The 18,517-nt window shown below is 36.3% G+C and overlaps 1 protein-coding gene across 8 annotated transcripts in view; it reads right to left on the reverse strand.

The window, feature by feature from the left end:
- LHX9 (LIM homeobox 9) overlaps positions 1–14,880 on the reverse strand; it is a 76,015-nt gene extending 61,135 nt beyond the window's left edge. For 2 of the 8 annotated variants that reach the window (XM_075322177.1, XM_075322175.1), the window contains exons 1-3: positions 9,166–9,633; positions 3,301–3,503; positions 384–742 (exon numbers count right to left, since the gene is read on the reverse strand). In XM_075322177.1, coding sequence (XP_075178292.1) covers positions 384–742; positions 3,301–3,503; positions 9,166–9,342 — 739 coding nt within the window. In that variant the 5' untranslated portion in view covers positions 9,343–9,633. Of the gene's footprint in view, positions 1–383; positions 746–3,300; positions 3,504–9,165; positions 9,634–10,329; positions 10,493–14,319; positions 14,412–14,443; positions 14,468–14,512 lie in introns of those variants that run through there. The other 6 variants (XM_075322176.1, XM_075322178.1, XM_075322171.1 and 3 more) reach the window with 5 other exon arrangements.
- Between the last annotated feature and the right edge of the window lie 3,637 nt (positions 14,881–18,517).

The following is an 18,517-nucleotide window of genomic DNA, read 5'->3' on the forward strand; positions in this document are numbered from 1 at the left end:
CAGATTACATAGCAAAAACCTGCTGACAGATTCCCTTTAACTGAGAAACCATCAGGGAGCTTATTATAACATTATGAAGACTTTGTACCTCTTTTATCTGTCTTTTTCTGAGCTCCTCTCAGCTGACAACAGATCACATCAATGTTAAGGATGCAAGGAAAAAATAATCTGTAACACCTAAGTGTTGCATATATTTTTCTTTATGAAACCCTATTGTAAAAATAAATTTTAGCCCCTGATACGAGCAGTTACATCAAACGAATAGACCTAAAAGTGGAAAAAAAACCTTGAGGAGAAGGGTTTTATTTTCATTATACAAACTTTATGACATGTAATAGATTATTCTATTAAGTTACCCTGAAAACAATCTTAATGTGTCTTACCTGAAGTGTAGTTGATGATGTCTACCCCCAGCGCTGGACTCTTCCTCTTTCTGGGTCTCCCCTTTTGGACTGTACCTGTTCCATTGGTGAAGTAGGGAAGTGCAGACAGTCCTCCACCTTTGGCTGAAAGCTCAGTATAGTTGAGCTGAGGATGGAATTCGCCCTGGACCAAGAGCTCAAAGTGAGCTCGGCAATATACTAGATTTTCTTTCATGCCAAAATGGTCCCCTGTACTCAGGGTCTTGTTGCACGTGGTGCATGTGAAGCAGCTTAGATGATAGACGGACTCTCTTGCTCTCATAACCATTTCTGAAGCTGAAATGCCAAGGTGGCATCGAGCACACCTCTGCACCGAAAACCTTCTGGAGACAAGCAAAACATTCATTCACCGAGGGCACTTTAAATTAAATCAATCTAAATGGCCTTTAATACGCTTTAAAAAGAATAATTTAGCTGAACATTGCATATAACACAAACTTTACCATGATCACTTTTTTTACATGTATTGCTCAAAATACCCTACAAACTAAAACATATTCATATGAGGAGGGTAAAGCTGTCTGTCATTTTAATGTATCCTAGGGTTTTGTGCAATAATTGTGTAAAAAGCTTGCTAAAATAACAATAATATCAAGCAAAAAAAATAACATAAATATGTATATATATATATATATATATATATATATATATATATATATATATAAATATAAACAATAAAAATGGAATATAGAGCAGAGACATATTTAAATAATATGAAAATATGTGTGAAGACCAATCATCTTAACTGGTAATTCTGGCCCTTCTCTGGAGTCATCAAGTGTCAATATACTTATTTTCTAAGGATATTTCTTGTGTATACTTTCTACCCCTTTGTTTCCTTCCCCGTTTCTCTTATCCTAGTTCTTTGTTCTATATGTTCTTCCTTCACACATTTCTCTTTTCAGGACACACAGCTATATATCCTAAATTGCTCTATTATCAAAAAATTAAATTCAAAAATTTTTTTAATGAAAATTCTAAAAACAGAAAGTTAAAACATTGTTATGAGCAAGCCTCGATCATCAGTAAAATTTGTGCCATTTTCTGTCTTTAAGACCTCATTATTAGGACTCCTGATTTTCACATATCTATTCTATGTGATTTTTTTTTTTCCGTTAGGCACATACCAATTATAGTCTTTGAACAAAATCATCCATACAAGTCTATGGGACTGTGAAAATCACAGACATCACACGGATGGCATCCAAGTGTAATCCATGTGCTGACTGTTCTAACAATGAAAAGGATAAAAGAAGATAAGAGTTTATATCCGGCATATGAGGAAATCACATATGGTCAAATACTGATGAAAATCTGATTCACCAAGCTGATGAAAATTGATCTGTTTTTTTTTTCTTCGCGTACGAAAAAAATGAAACGATTCCTAATGATGAAAAAATGCTGGAAACTTGTGAACCCTGCTCCTCGCACCACCCACTTTTCTCACTACCTTAATAATGGCGAGAGGAAAGAAAGCAAATTTTCATCCCTACTGAGCTGGGGAATGGCTTAGAAGGAAGCCTTATTGTGCAACATTGCTATATGCAGCAGATAAACTAAATAAAATCAGCTTACATAATGTCATAACTTGTACTCCATAAGCAAAAATTCAAGTTTTTCCAGTAAAATTTATAAAAAATAAAATGTTTTTTGGACCTCAAAATAAATCATGTTAATGATTAAAAAAAAAATAGAAATTAATGAATAAAACTAAACAAATACATAAAAAGGAGGTTTTTGGAAGTTCAGTTTCCTAAATCAAAAAAATCACTGCTTTGGGCTTATAAGTCAAAGGAAGTTTGGTTAAGAACTGGAAGTGGAAACCACAGCAGTAATCAAGTCCAGGTAAGGAGAATCCCTGAGGCCAGTTTTGGTGTTTAAGATGTGGGTAGGCACCGAAAAGTTTCTTGGGCGCTTTGCATCAGGTTAACCTGGCCAACTAAAGGATCTTCTACTGGGTAAGGCTCAATTTCTAGCTCCTACTGTTTCCTAATTGGATCTATTTCTTGTGGATTAATAACAACCTATTCCATCATATTGATATGTCCTGTCTGTAAAAATGGGACAACAAAGTTTACAATGCAATCTATATTGGAGGTGAACATGATGGCCACTCTCTTCTATATATTCGCACATGCCATTCTATATATTTATGTATATGAAATAAAATACAGAAATAAATAATCACATCCATGGTTGCATACTGTATAAGGCCACTTTTACACAGGGATATTTTGGATATCATTTTGGACAATATTTCTTAGCACAAATCAGGTGTGGCACATATACTGTGAAAACCTATGATGTAAATAGTTGCACCTCTTCTATGCTTTGGACCCACTCCTGGTAGCACAAATTAGGTATGGCACATATATTGTGAAAACCTATAATGTAAATATTTGCAGCTCTTATAATGCTTTGGGCCCTCTCCTGGTAGCACAAATTATGTGTGGCAAACATACTATCAAAACCTATCATTTAAATATTTGCACCTCTTCTATGCTTTGGAACCTCTCCTGGTGGCACAAATTAGGTGTGGAACATGTACCATGAAAACCTATAATGTAAATATTTGCACCTCTTCTATGCTTTGGACCCACTCCTGGTAGCACAAATTAGGGATGCACATATGTATCATGAAAACCTATAATGTAAATATTGACACCTCTTCTATGCCTTGGACCCTCTCCTGGTAGCACAAATTAGGTGTGGCACATATACTGTGAAAACCTATAATGTAAAGATATGCAGCTCTTCTCTAGTTTGGACCCACTCCTTGTTTTGTCTTACTAAATATTGTCTTGTGAAGGTGGTTTAGAGGTATGATTCCACAAGTAAGTTACAGAACCTTATGGGGACTGTATGCACAATGCTGTACCTGTAGTAATCTTCTTTACAGTATATACTTCCGTCTTTTGCAAAACAAGTCAGTTCTGATTCCAAAGCCAGTTTACATTCACAGCATTTCAGACAGCGTAGATGCCATTGCTTATCCACAGCCAAAAGGTAGTATCTGTCAGAAATCTTCCCTCCACATCCCGCACACAGAGCTGGCTTCTCCGGGCTGAGTGGTGGCATTCTCTGTGGTCACAACGAGAGAAATGATTAATATAGTGACAATGTATGCTGGAGGACAGACATAGGTATATTTATGAGTACCGACACTTAAAATAAGGAGCATATGTGGCTGCTTTACTGCTTAGTAAGGATCAGCCAAGGAGGGAGCCAAGGAGCGAGCATTTAGGCCTTGACCTTGGACAACAAAAGTGAAAATGTGACTCCTCGGTTTCCTCATGCCTTTTTTGGTATCTTTAATAATTTGGTCCTATATTACAGGATACAGTTTATACTAGGATTATTGCAGACGAGTACAGTAATATGATGTCCATGATATGTGTCCTTTTACAGAAATTCTGTATATAGCCTAGAACAGAAAGTATATGAAAGTTCTATATGGAGAATGAACTAAAAGGGGCTAGAGAAAATTATATTACATGATAATATTTTAATTTATTTGATTTTATATTTTATCATAATATCTAGATTTATTTAAAAAAATATTATATGAATTAAATAAAAATATGATAAATCTTAAAAAACGAGTTTAAGAAGTAATAGTGTGGAGAATCTAACATTTATTGAATATTATTAATAATGCACGAATATATTGGCACTAGTTCTTCCAACCTAGACTTGAACCAAAAATGTCACAGGTCAAATAAAAAGAGAATGACTGACAAACGTAAACGGAAGAGGATACATAGCATAACTATTACATGGGCCAATCCATTATAATGGATAGACAGCCGTATTACTGGTATGTCTGCAGCCAATCTGATTGAAAGTCTGTATTAGGATGAAGCTAGTAAATATTTGATCACCAATCTGTTGATGAGCACCAGGTTTTGGGATCACCAGATGGTTTTCTGATCATTTTAATAGTTGATTATCATACACAAGACAAAGAGTGATGGTTATTATAATATTAATATTACTCACAGCAGAGCAGGATAATTAAAATACATTGAATAATATATCCCCTACTGCAAACTATAGGGATACTCAGTGGGAGGCCGAATTCTCTCATACATGTCACTAAAGTCCATGGCAACTATTGTAATATATAACGTATTATCCATTATGCAATAAATATAATAGTTTCCCCCATAGATCCTGATATTGTGGCATTATAGCTGCCAAGCATAACATTTGCACATACATTACTTTTAAGAAAGCATCAGTAGATACATTACTTTTAGAAAAGCATGAATACTGTGCTATATTGAAAGAATATTTGCAAGTTTTTAAACACGACCTGAACTCAATTATTGTTTTATCCATTTTTGGAAATACTGTGTAACAATCGACACTGCAGAGTTTTTACATTGTTCTATTAAAACAGTGGGTAATTATCCAAAGCATGATTAAATATGAGCTGAAACATATATTCAATAATTCAGGACTTTTAGGCAGCAGGGTGGTAACCTCTGTAGGAGCTGTAACAGCGGCCATCCTAATGGTCAACCTAAAGCCAATAGAAACAGCTGAGTAGACTAAAACAATGTAGCAACTTTACAGAAAAAGGATTTTTTTTTACTATATCTTTATTCAAGGGGCTATGCTACACGTGCCATGTTGAACATAAACAAATTCTGATCTAAAACAGATATTTATTGTGCTAATGTACACTATATATATATATATATATATATATATATATTACACACAATAAACAAATATACATATATATATATTTCATTAAAATGTAGAAGGTTGAGTGTAATCTAGTAATTATATGATTTGTTAAATTAGCCATTCCGCATTGGGAGGGAAATGTATACTTCTCTGTATTAATAAGCTAAACAATACTAGATGTTATATAGGTGTCATGATGTAACAGCATGATGTTAGAGTCTGCTTATAAATAAATACTTTATTTGATTTTTATTTTTTTTACATTTCTAACTTGATTTCATTTTATATTTATAGTATCCCTATATTACTACATTTCTAAGCATTTTCAGTAGTAATATGACAGTAATATTTATAATGAACACTATTGACTAAGAGTCTTGTTGACTTGAAAAAAATAATAATTTTTCCTCCTTTGAATATACAATTTTACATCCATAACATATAACTGTTTACAAGCAACCCAATAAAAATCATACAATATTTTTTTTTTTACTACACAGTAACAAAAAAATGTTAAAGTGACATAATCAAAAAATGCAAAGATGGTGACTTATTTTTCTGCTTTATTTATCACGAATTATTTAGAAGATAAAATCATATTAAATGTAATACTGTGGAACAAATTTTGTACACCCCAAAATAAACTGAAGGTGCGTAGAAGCGAAGGATGAATAGAGAACACACTAAAAGAACAAACCAATAGGGAATGTATAATACAGAAAAGGAGGAAGACATTTATGCATATATATTATTTAAACTAAGTACTTAAGGATGGATAGATAGATAGATAGATAGATAGATAGATAGATAGATAGATAGATAGATAGATAGATATTTATTAAAATGCCCCATTGAGCGGTTTTTTTTACGTTATTCTAGCTACATTATTTTTTAATTTTTATTTTTATTTTTTTTTCAATTTTAAAACATTGTCAAGGAAACAAACCAATCATGTTCCTATAGTTCTGCGTAAATTGTTCATTAGCTTAACTTTGTGGAAATTATATATATATAAAAAAGTGGGAAATGTATTAAAATTCTCTAACACATGACAATTGCCAGATAAAAGGGTGATGAGAAATATTATATTGGTAATATATAGGAAAACAAATGAGCTTTAGCAGTAGGTCACCAATGAGTAGGGACAGATGAAAATATATAAAATATACATGGTACTAGAATATTGGAAGTATATACATGAATGTATAAAGAACACATTTAACTATTAATGATCTAATCTGAAGCTCTGTGCAAAAGAAAATAAATATTTTTCTTTTTAAACTGATCTAAAAAAAATCATGCAATATGACTCTTGGCAACACCTTTGGCTACAAGAAAATGATTGGATAGGGTTTTGCAAATTGACTTAATTTTATTCATCTAATTAGTTGGAATCACTTTTACAACCCAAAAAAAATAAAAGTAAACCGGACATTTCACTTCCTTTACATTAAAGTGATTACTTCACTTGTTCTCTTCATTATTTTTCACACATTTATTTTGTTTGGAAGTAGAGATAAAATATACACTAAATGTCAAAAAATATTTACAGAACATAAAAATGTGCTTTGCACAGCTTCCTGTCTCTTTAACAATCAGTTTATGGTTTATGCTGCCATTCAATCATACACTCCTTTTTGCCCTCCTTCCTCTCCCATAAAATCCCTTACAATAATACTACATAGAGTTCTGCAGACAAATAATTAGATGTTTCCTAAACTCCTTTATGCTGGATTCACTCTGCACAAATACTGATATTTTTTTTCTGTTTTGATTGAGACACTGCTTATAAAGCCTACAGATCCTTCGAATTCAGAGGTATTAACACATTAGTATCTGTCTGGCTATCTCCCCAGAGAGCTTATTAAAGTAGGAAAAATATCCCTTATCCACTAATGAGGCTTGATCTCTGTCTAATCTCTTTTTTATACTGACCCCAATTAACATTGTCTTCCTTTCTAGGGTTGATTTACTTTAGATTATTTATGTTTATAAAGAAACCATGTTTTATTTTACTAAACTAGCACTAGCATAGTATTTTTTATTATAGCTTATTCAAAATAATAATAATACAATTATTATTATTATTATTATTATTATTATCTAAGACATATGTTTAATTTTAATAATATTTATTTGATCTACTTTCTATATAAATATTTAAATTCATATATCCTTTTAAATAGAGAAAATGTAGTTATTGCAATGAATACTTCTACTTGCTAGGCTATGGTTATATTGAAAAAATACATTAACAGACAAATATATAAGTTCTTTAAATGTTTTCCTGTTCTCTATATAAAAAAGTGGGGGAGGGATAAAGTATGTAAATAAATACATTATAAAAGCACTTGGGAACTAGCAAAGCAAATGTAATGAATAATTACTAGGAATAGTTAATTTCTATATTTTGATTTCAGCAATGGTACATATCAGGAATAATGTCTAACATAAAGGTGCACTTGAAATGTTTATTATTGGGCTGAAAGAAAGTGTGCAGGATTAATGTAAAATATAGCAATAAACAGCAGCATTTTACTTTACTTTTATGTTCAATAAATTAATACTAGAAATTGAGAAATAAAAAAAAGAACATGCTATGTTTCCTGTGTTAACTGCACAATGATATCGGTAATCACATGAAATACATTTTTTTTACAGCTATGTGCTGAATATTTAACGTGAATCAATTACTGCAAGTCTGATACAAGAATAATATCTGTTATGAATGACCACATAACGCTGGGGAATAATATTCGATGGATATCTACCTCCAGAGACTAGAAAGACTCGCAGAAGAATTAGATAGATATTATATATATATATATATATATATATATATATATATATATATATATAAAAATATATATATATATATATATATATATATATTCATGAACAATCAGTGCATTAAGAAAATAAAAGTTATATTCACGTATACAATGGAAAAATGAGAATGATAAATAAAAACAGATAATGGGTAGATATAAAATAGGAACATTTTACATGATTGCAAAGAATCTATTAAAAACTATTAAAACAGGCACAATAAATATTAATGATTATAACCTTATGATTTTGTTGTCCTCCTCCATTTGTTTATTTTAGATAGATTAGATAGTTGGAATAATAAAGACAAGATGGATAGATGATAGATAAATAGATAGATAGATAGATAGAGGGATAGATAAGAAAATGGGCCAAAAATGCCACTCATCTTGAACCTCAAGATTTTGTTGTTCTCCTCCATTTGTTTATTTAGATAGTTGGAATAATAAAGACAAGATGGAAAGAAGATATATAGATAGATAGATAGATAGATAGATAGATAGATAGATAGATATTAGATAGATAGATAAATATTTATTGGATAGATAGATATTTATTAGAAAAATATATATTAGATAGATATTAAATATATAGATATTTAATAGATAGATAGATAGATGATGGATAGAGGGATAGATAGAGGGATAGATAGATAGATAGATAGATAGATAGATATTGGATAGATGGTTAGATAGAGGGATAGATAGATTGATATTAGATAGATAGATAGATAGATAGATAGATAGATAGATAGATAGATAGATAGATAAATATGTATTGGATAGATAGATATTTATTAGCTAGATAGATATTGGATAGATGGATAGCATAGATAGATATTAGATATATAGATATTTAATAGACAGCTAGATAGATAGATATTGGATAGATAGAGGGATAGATAGATAGATAGATAGATAGATAGATAGATAGATAGATAGATATTGGATAGATGGATAGATAGATAGATAGATAGATAGAGGGATAGATAGAGGGATAGATAGAGGGATAAATAGATATTAGATAGATAGATAGATATGTATTGGATAGATAGATATTTATTAGATAGATAGATATTGGATAGATGGATAGCATAGATAGATATTAGATATATAGATATTTAATAGACAGATAGATAGATACATAGATAGATACATAGATATTGGATAAGTGGATAGCATAGATAGCTATTAGGTAGACATTAGATGGATGTACTCACTGTTTCTCTGCCGTTGACCTGGATAGTTTTGGCTAGGCGGCTATCTGCTGACTTGGACCTTCTCTCCATCTCTTCCATGATTCCTTGTATATGTCCCCCGGTTATCCCATGGAAAAGCATGGCTGCTGGTCGAAAGGGATAGGCACTTTCTTCTGCTCTGCACCCCACAATTTCCATATACAGAACCCCAACGTTTCTTCCAGCATCCACACGCAGGGGAAGGTCAGGGCGTCAGTTTGAGTGATCTCCTCCTGGAAGTATCACAACGCAACAAAATCAGCCATGGAGCATGTTATCTGGTTATTGAGGATGATGATGATGATGGTGATGGTGGTGGTGGTGGTGGGAAAAGTTAGAACAACTTCTGTAAGCAGCTCCTCAGCAGAGAGGCTGTGAGGAGGTCCACTCTGGAGCTGCTGAGCCTTCCAGCACTTGGTCAGCACAGCTGCCTGGAGAGCCCACCACCAATTTGTGTGAGAGCTCAAACCAACCCATTCCTGATCATTGGGTGGGAGGGGCCCGGATTTTGTTAAGCAAAACAAAAGGTTGTCATGCACTAGTGGAGCCTTCCCTGATGGACAAGTGGTGACAAGGGGTGCAGAGCCCCCTCCTCATTACCTCAGCCAGAGAAAGATACTGATGTGTAATGTGAGATCAGTTCTAACTCTATATATATTTAATATTCTCGAACTCAGAAGTTCAGATCTGCCAGGATTGTGTCTTACAAAAAAGATCCAGTCTATGATAGCCTCTCAAAACTGAAAATGTAGCGCTACATCATCTAGCCCTCTCAACCTGTATGAGTCCCAACTATAGGTGCCAGGGAATAAAGCTTTCCAATAGTCTAATAACAGAGCACTTTGTATATGTACAGGAATCTAAATGTAAGCTCTTGTGTCTAGAATTTAGCTGGAGTCTGATACTCCCTCAGTACAAAAAAAATGCAGCTTGTACATGACTGAAGCTTATTCCCCAACACCTCTGCAGGATGCGGAACATTTTGTCACTTGTTGAAAGTCCTTAAAAAGCTTCCTGACTTTTCCCAAATCCCATCCTGCCCTGAAATCCCTTCCATTCAAGTACACACATTATATAAAACTATTAATGATATAATAATAAATTATTATTATTATTATTATTATTATCATCAACAGCAACACTCACTGTGTGTATGCACATTCATGGAGCCATGTGTTTCTTATTCAGCAGAGACTAAGCTCTTAGACAGTGCACTGACACCGCCAGGGGAAGAGAGCAGGGAGCTGTGAGAGCAGAGAGAGGAGCCAAGTGCACATCATGATCTGCACAACGTTCTGCCTGAGCTGTGAGCACACAGGAGGGAGGGAGTCTTCACACTCACAGCACACTCCAGGGACCGTCTATATGATACATGTGGGAGGAAGGGGGGCTTGCTATGCACATGAAAGATTTACACGGCTGAATGTATGTGATGAGAGGTTCACTAAGATGGGATGGATGGATGGATGGATGGATAGATAAATAGATAGATAGAGAAAAAGACTGAATCTTAAGGTAGTGTGTGTTGTGCTGTATACATACACAACACACAAACACACACACACACACTCTAGATGGTCCGCCTGCTTTTCTGTGTAAGGGTCTATATCTAGCTCTAGATCTGTATTGATCGGCAAGCATATTGTTAACATATATAAATGCCATAACCTCTGTCCTTGATGGTAACCAATCAGATCTGTCCTGAATTACACAAGCACTTTGTTCTGGATGTATAAGAGGTGATTGGTTGGCTGCACATGTGATTAAATATCACCTGTGTAATGGTAGTGAATATGTATATATATATATATATGATCATCTCTAGCAGGTAGGGGTAGAGCTGCTGGTTCACTCGTCTTGTCGCTGTCACAAGGTAAAAAGGGGAGTAGTGATCCTCCTCCAGGTACAGTTAGTAATGCTCCTGTGCTCCTGTGTCCACATCTACTTTCTGGGACAGGATGAAAGACCGTCTGTGTATTGTGTGTGTGTGTGTGTGTGTGTGTGTGTGTGTGTGTGTGTGTGTGTGTGCATTGTGTGTTGTTTCTGTTGTGTGTGTATTGTGTGTTTTGTGTGTGTGTATTGTGTGTTGTTTATGTTGTGTGTATATTGTGTGTATGGGTGTATTGTGCATGTGTATGGGTGTATATGTGTGTATCGTGTGTTTGTGTGTGTATTGTGTGCATTGTTTATAGTGTGTGTGTGTGTGTGTGTGTGTGTGTGTGTGTGTGTGTGTGTGTGTGTGTGGGTGTATTGTGTGTGTGTGTGTGTTGTGTGTGTGTATTCGGGGGTCTCTGGAGAGGTATAACTAAAACACTGCAGGCTTCATACATATTTCCTCACTTTGTAGTGGAACTGATTATTATAATTGGCCATCTAATAAATTATATAGTTTTGTATCAGATTTTACATGACTCCAGTTGTTTTGAGAGAATCCCGATCACAGGGTATATAAATGGATTCTATCGGTCTGTTCTCTGAAGAAACGAATAAGGAAATAAATTCAGCCTGAATATTTCGGAGGTCGCATACGATGAAGCGCCTCATAGGTATATACAGTATATACAGAGAATACTATAATAATAAGTCCCAAGAATATTATAGCAACCCACATACTAATTCCTCCCAACTAAAAAGATACATACAGACTAATGCTATCAGGTACATATGGCTTGGCTACCTATAGTGGGACAAATATCTATTCTCACAAAGATGAGTATAAAAGAAATACAAATAATGATTTAATATTCAATGTATTCTCATCTGTTATGTGTAACAATTTACATGACAATTCTTGTATGTGAACCCAGTCTAATACATGTTTCTTCATCGGTCACAGAACCATAGTCTGCGGGTTGGGATCTGACCAGGGTCACAATGATATATTACCATTGTAGAAAAGGGCAATTGTCATAGATCCAGATAACCTAACAAAATGCTTTATTCTGTGATTATCTATCTATCTATCTATCGCTCTATCTAGCTATCTCTATCTCTCTATCTATCGCTCTATCTAGCTATCTCTATCTATCTCTCTCTCTAGCTATCTCTCTATCTCTCTAGCTATCTCTCTAGCTATCTATCTATCTCTCTCTCTATCTATCTCTCTCTAGCTATCTATCTCTCTATCGCTCTATCTAGCTATCTCTCTAGCTATCTATCATCCATGTAGCTATCGTGCATTAAAACAAAACTTTTTATCGTATTATACTCACCAAATTCACATGCCTGATGTGTTGTTCAGCTCCTGACCCCACACATAAGGATATAATGGTGTATGTGAAGCCATTATACTGCTTTGAAATGCGATAATATCACATATACATTGCAGCCCTGAGATCACATCCCTCCATTACATGTTACATATGAGATGTGATTCTATTACACTCTTCATACTGATAGATTATTAATTCTCTGTGCTTCACATTATAGTAACCACATAACACATAGAATGATATATTGTAAGGTGTATTGTACATAATACATCACTGCAGTGTAGGCGGAAATCTCTATGTGCTTTGTGTATTCCTACAAGTCCCGGTACAGAAGTGTATGTCCGGCCTATACCGGGACACTGGTGACTGTAATGAATGTGCTGTATACAGAGGATATCAGGTGTCCTATCATCGGCCATAAACAGCTCGTTATGTCTGGCCGGAGGCTGCAGCTCAGAGCACCGGGAACACTCCGGTATTTTAATAATGTCGGGGAGCCGGGGCGGGAGACACAGGGATGGAGAGCACGACACACACACACACACACACACACACACACACACACACACACACACACACACACACACCACACACACACACACATTTATACACACACACACACACACATATATGTATATATATGTTTTTTTTATATATATATATATATATATATATATATATATATATATATATATATATATATATATATACACACACACACACACATTTATACATACACACACATTTATACACACACACCCACACACACACACACATTTATACATACACACACCCACATACACACACCCACATACACACACACACACACACACACACATATGTGTATATATATGTTTATATATATATATATACACACACACACGCACATATAAATATTTCCGTACATGCACATATATATACAGTATATATACATACTATATACACAGATATATACACACAGTTAAATACACACGTATGTATATGTATATTTACACGTATATATACACTCAAACACACACATACATATATACACATACATACTCACATATATACACATACATATATATACACGGTGACATATATAGACACATATACACACATACACACACAAATAAACATCCACTAAATAAGTATTGGTGGAATACATACACACGTGTGTATACAAATTTCATATATATATATATATGTTTTAGGTTTACATTAGATATAACGCACACATCAATTTCGGTGTGTATGGGTCTCTCTTTGGATACACGTGGAGACAATCAGATGATCGTACATAATAAAAGTCTAGCACAGCACATATGGTAATGAGAGAAAAGAAGATAAATATCACAGGAGAGATGACAGATATGCATATATCATTCAGCCCTGACTATGTGTAATATATATAATAAATAACATATACACATGTGTTTCTGTATGGGTACACATATAAGTTATTATTTATATTCATTATAGAATTTGTAAAAAAAAAATAAGTTTCACACACACACACACACACACATACACATATACATATATATATATATATATATATATATATATATATATATATATATCTGTCTATCTATCTATCTATATATATTGCACATAACATGTATAACTTGGGGTGCAACGTGCAGGTCAATATGCTCTTCACAAAACATTTGAATTGTTCACGATTATTCTTGAGCTATAGGCGAATTATCAGTTTATCATGATCATTTCTGTAATAAGTATCATTCGGATATTCCTGCACTTTACACTCTGGGGTTCTTCATTGTGATGGGCACGATGAAGTATATAGAGTCCTACAGAGCTACTGATGATATAGGGCACGTGTACTGGGGAGAGGTCCCGCACTATAGGCGTAATATAAGCTGCATTATTGGTGTCTGTGTATGATGGATGCAGCATTGGTAATTGGAGCTGTATACTGTACCTGAGCTCTCTTCTCTACTGGTCTCTGATGCTGATGAGGAGCAGTGCTGTATACTGTACCTGATCCCCAGCTCTCTGTATACAGGGAATTTGCGGCTCTCTAGGTGCTGTGGTGTATACTGTACCTGATGCAGCGCTGTATATAGGGGCTGTATAGGTGCTGTGCGGGTGATGAGCAGTGCTGTATACTGTACCTGGTGCCCAGCTGTCTGTATACAGGGTGTATAGGCTGCAGTATAGGGGCTGTGCTCCGGGTCCAGCTGATGCCTCGTCAGTGTCAGTGCTGGCAGGGGAGATGGATGCGGGCACGGCGGGGCTGGGGCTGCTCCTCCTCTGCAGACAGTCCCTCAGCTAATTAGCACAAGCATGCTGCCCGGCCTGGAGACTGCGCCCCACAGCCCCTGTGCCCATAGGCTCCGCTCCGTCCACCTGCGGCCCAGCCCCACCTGTACATCAATCATCCTCCAATAATCGATCGGAGGCGCCGCACACATCACACCGGCTGCTTCTTCCAGCAGCCTACCCTCATACACGTGTATCACTTTACATTTCGTTGATCAGGTAATCGTAGAGACCGATGACCTGCTCAGGACTGATACATCTGTGTGTGATGGAACCGATTACAGAACGATCAGACCCCGATCAGCAGATCAGGCTGAAGCTATTGCGTCTATCGCGATAAAGCTCATGGATATGAAAGTCCTTATCAAAGAAATGATACGAAATGCGGCAATTACAGAAAGAAAACGCACAACCCCGTGAATGCGACATCTCTGCATAACTGGCTATGGGGATGGAAGAAATCAGATATGAACGATGTATGGATCATTTACACAGGAGAGTTGGTCATTGTTTGGTAAATTTGGTACAAACTATAAAATAGACTTTGTTTACAATGATGGAATAACTATATTATAAATATAAATAAATATATATAAATGCACTCTTAGATACTACAAAGGTCATACCTGAGTCTTAGTAAATTACCAACGACTATGATTAATATTAGAAGTATTTATAAATATTATGCCTATAAATGTTTGTTATTCTTATAATCACATTAACTGTGACTATGTATTTCTAATACTAGTATATATTCTATTAAGAAATTATTCTAAAAATTATAATCTCATTGTTACAAAAAAAATAAATCTAAGGCTATGTGCGCACTAGGCGTTTTTGCCGCGTTTTTAGCGGCGTTTTTTACCGCGTTTTTGTGCTGAAAACGCAGTGACATTGCTTCCCCAGCAATGTCAATGGGTTTTCAGAAGTGCTGTCCTCACACAGCGTTTTTTTTTAGCTGCGTTTTTGTGGTGACCACAAAAACGCAGCATGTCAATTATTTCTGCGTTTTCCACTGCGTTTTTCACTCATTGAATTCAATGAGATGTTAAAAACGCAATGAATAACGCATATAGCCGCGTTTCTATGACTAAAAACGCAGCTATACACGCAAGGGGTGGGCACTACAGTGACGTGTACAGGAAGAGGATTCCTTCTGTTGGTAAACACAGAAGCATGAATCCTCCCGGTACCGTCACCGCTGCCTCCACCTCCCGTCCTGTGCATGTCAGCTCCGTGCGGCGCCATGTCTGGGCGGGAGGTGGAGGCAGCGGCGAAAAACAAAGTGAACAGTAGAAAAAAAAAAATGTCATATACTCACCTGTCCGCAGGGTCCCGGTGCCATGCCCGCTCCCATCTCCTCCCGGTCCCGCCGCTCTGGCTGTGTGCAGTCTCCCCGGGGCAGGACCTTGCTTGCAGGACCTGGCTGTGGATCACCTGATGCAGTCACCTGACGCATCAGCTGATCGTAGTCTCGCCGGCTTTTTCGCGCCCGGCCGGCTATCAGCTGATCCTGCCGTCAGGGGACTTCATCAGCTGATTACCGGCAGCTGCTGCAGCGATCGAACGGGATCATACTCCTGTCCAATCGATCGCTCCAGGAGCTGCCGGTAATCAGCACAGCACATAAGTGAGTATTATTTTTTTTTTTTTTTCTACTGATGCATCAGCTGATTGTATAACCGGCTTTTATACAATCAGCTGATGTGTGATGTGATTCAGGCACTTGATCCTGACACATCATCTGATCGCTCTGCCTTCCAGCAAACCGATCAGATGATTTTGGATCCGGATTGGACGGCGCGGGACCCTGACCCAGGATTACTGCGGAGGGGGGTTTATTTCAATAAAGATGGAGTCACTAATTGTGTTGTGTTTTATTTCTAATAAAAATATTTTTCTCTGTGTTGTGTTTTTTTTTATCATTACTAGAAATTCATGGTGGCCATGTCTAATATTGGCGTGACACCATGAATTTCGGGCTTAGGGCTAGCTGATAATATACAGCTAGCCCTAACTCCATTATTACCTAGCTCGCCACCCGTCACCAGGGCAGCTAGAAGAGTTGGATACAGCGCCAGAAGATGGCGCTTCTATGAAAGCGCCATTTTCTGGGGTGGCTGCGGACTGCAATTCGCAGTGGGGGTGCCCAGAAAGCATGGGCACCCTGCACTGTGGATTCCAATCCCCAGCTGCCTAGTTGTACCCGGCTGGACTCAAAAATTAGGCGAAGCCCACGTCATTTTTTTTTTTTTAATTATTTCATGAAATAATTAAAAAAAAAGGGCTTCTCTATATTTTTGGTTCCCAGCCGGGTACAAATAGGCAGCTGGGGGTTGGGGGCAGCCCGTACCTGCCTGCTGTACCCGGCTAGCATACAAAAATATGGCGAAGCACATGTCATTTTTTTTTTCTTTTTGGGCAAAAAACTGCATACAGTCCTGGATGGAGGATGCTGAGACTTGTAGTTCTGCAGCTGCTGTCTGCTCTCCTGCATACACTAGTGAATGGAGGATGCTGAGACTTGTAGTTCTGCAGCTGCTGTCTGCTCTCCTGCATACACTAGTGAATGGAGGATGCTGAGACTTGTAGTTCTGCAGCTGCTGTCTGCTCTCCTGCATACACTAGTGAATGGAGGATGCTGAGACTTGTAGTTCTGCAGCTGCTGTCTGCTCTCCTGCATACACTAGTGAATGGAGGATGCTGAGACTTGTAGTTCTGCAGCTGCTGTCTGCTCTCCTGCATACACTAGTGAATGGAGGATGCTGAGACTTGTAGTTCTGCAGCTGCTGTCTGCTCTCCTCCATACACTAGTGAATGGAGGATGCTGAGACTTGTAGTTCTGCAGCTGCTGTCTGCTCTCCTGCTTACACTAGTGAATGGAGGATGCTGAGACTTGTAGTTCTGCAGCTGCTGTCTGCTCTCCTGCATACAATGAACATTTTGAAGAAGGAAATGACATCAGACCTTTTTTTTTTTTTTTTTTTTTTTCATCAACAATCTTTATGGCATTGTGCACTGATTAAAAACGCAGTGAGCAAAAACGCAGCAAAAAACGCACCAAATCGCGGCAAAAACGCACGCGTTTTTGCCGCGTTTTTTTAGCCGCGGGTGCGTTTTTTAGACAAAAACGCACATAAAAACGCAGCGTGAAAAAAACGCCTAGTGCGCACATAGCCTAATTCCTATTCGTTCTGCATGTCTGCTCTCCTATGTGTTTTCTGTCCCTAGAAGTTTCCTGTCTGTATCATTGTCAGTGTTTTGCAGGTTTCTTTTCTGTGGGTTGCAGTTAGATCTCTGCTGGTGCCTCTTGCTCCACTCATTCAATTAGCATGAACCCAGCTCCAGATAACACCTCCAGCTAATTAGTGATAATATAATGACATAGTGCAGGCAGCCCAGTGTCAGGGCAGAGGGGCAGTCCATATACTGAACAGCTGCAGCAGTGCCAGCCACAATCACACACCATTCAAGCCTTCCTCTGTGTCTGCGGGGAATATATATATATATATATATATATATATATATATATATAATATATACATACATATCTATGTATATGTAAACATTTAAATAAGCATATACATATATATATATATATATATATGTACATAAAGCAAGATGACCATATAACTATCTTGTATATATTAAATAGATGTATATGTTTATTTTTCTTTCTCTCTCTCTCTCTCTCTCTCTCTATATATATATATATATGCTTATTTAAATACTTACATATACATAGACATGTGTGTATATATATATATATATATATATATATATATATAAAAAATATATATATATACAGTGTAAATATATATATATCTCTACACTACAGTATATCTCTCTCTCTCTGT

This window comes from Anomaloglossus baeobatrachus, chromosome 8 (assembly GCF_048569485.1).
Source record: "Anomaloglossus baeobatrachus isolate aAnoBae1 chromosome 8, aAnoBae1.hap1, whole genome shotgun sequence".
Lineage (NCBI taxonomy): Eukaryota > Metazoa > Chordata > Amphibia > Anura > Aromobatidae > Anomaloglossus > Anomaloglossus baeobatrachus.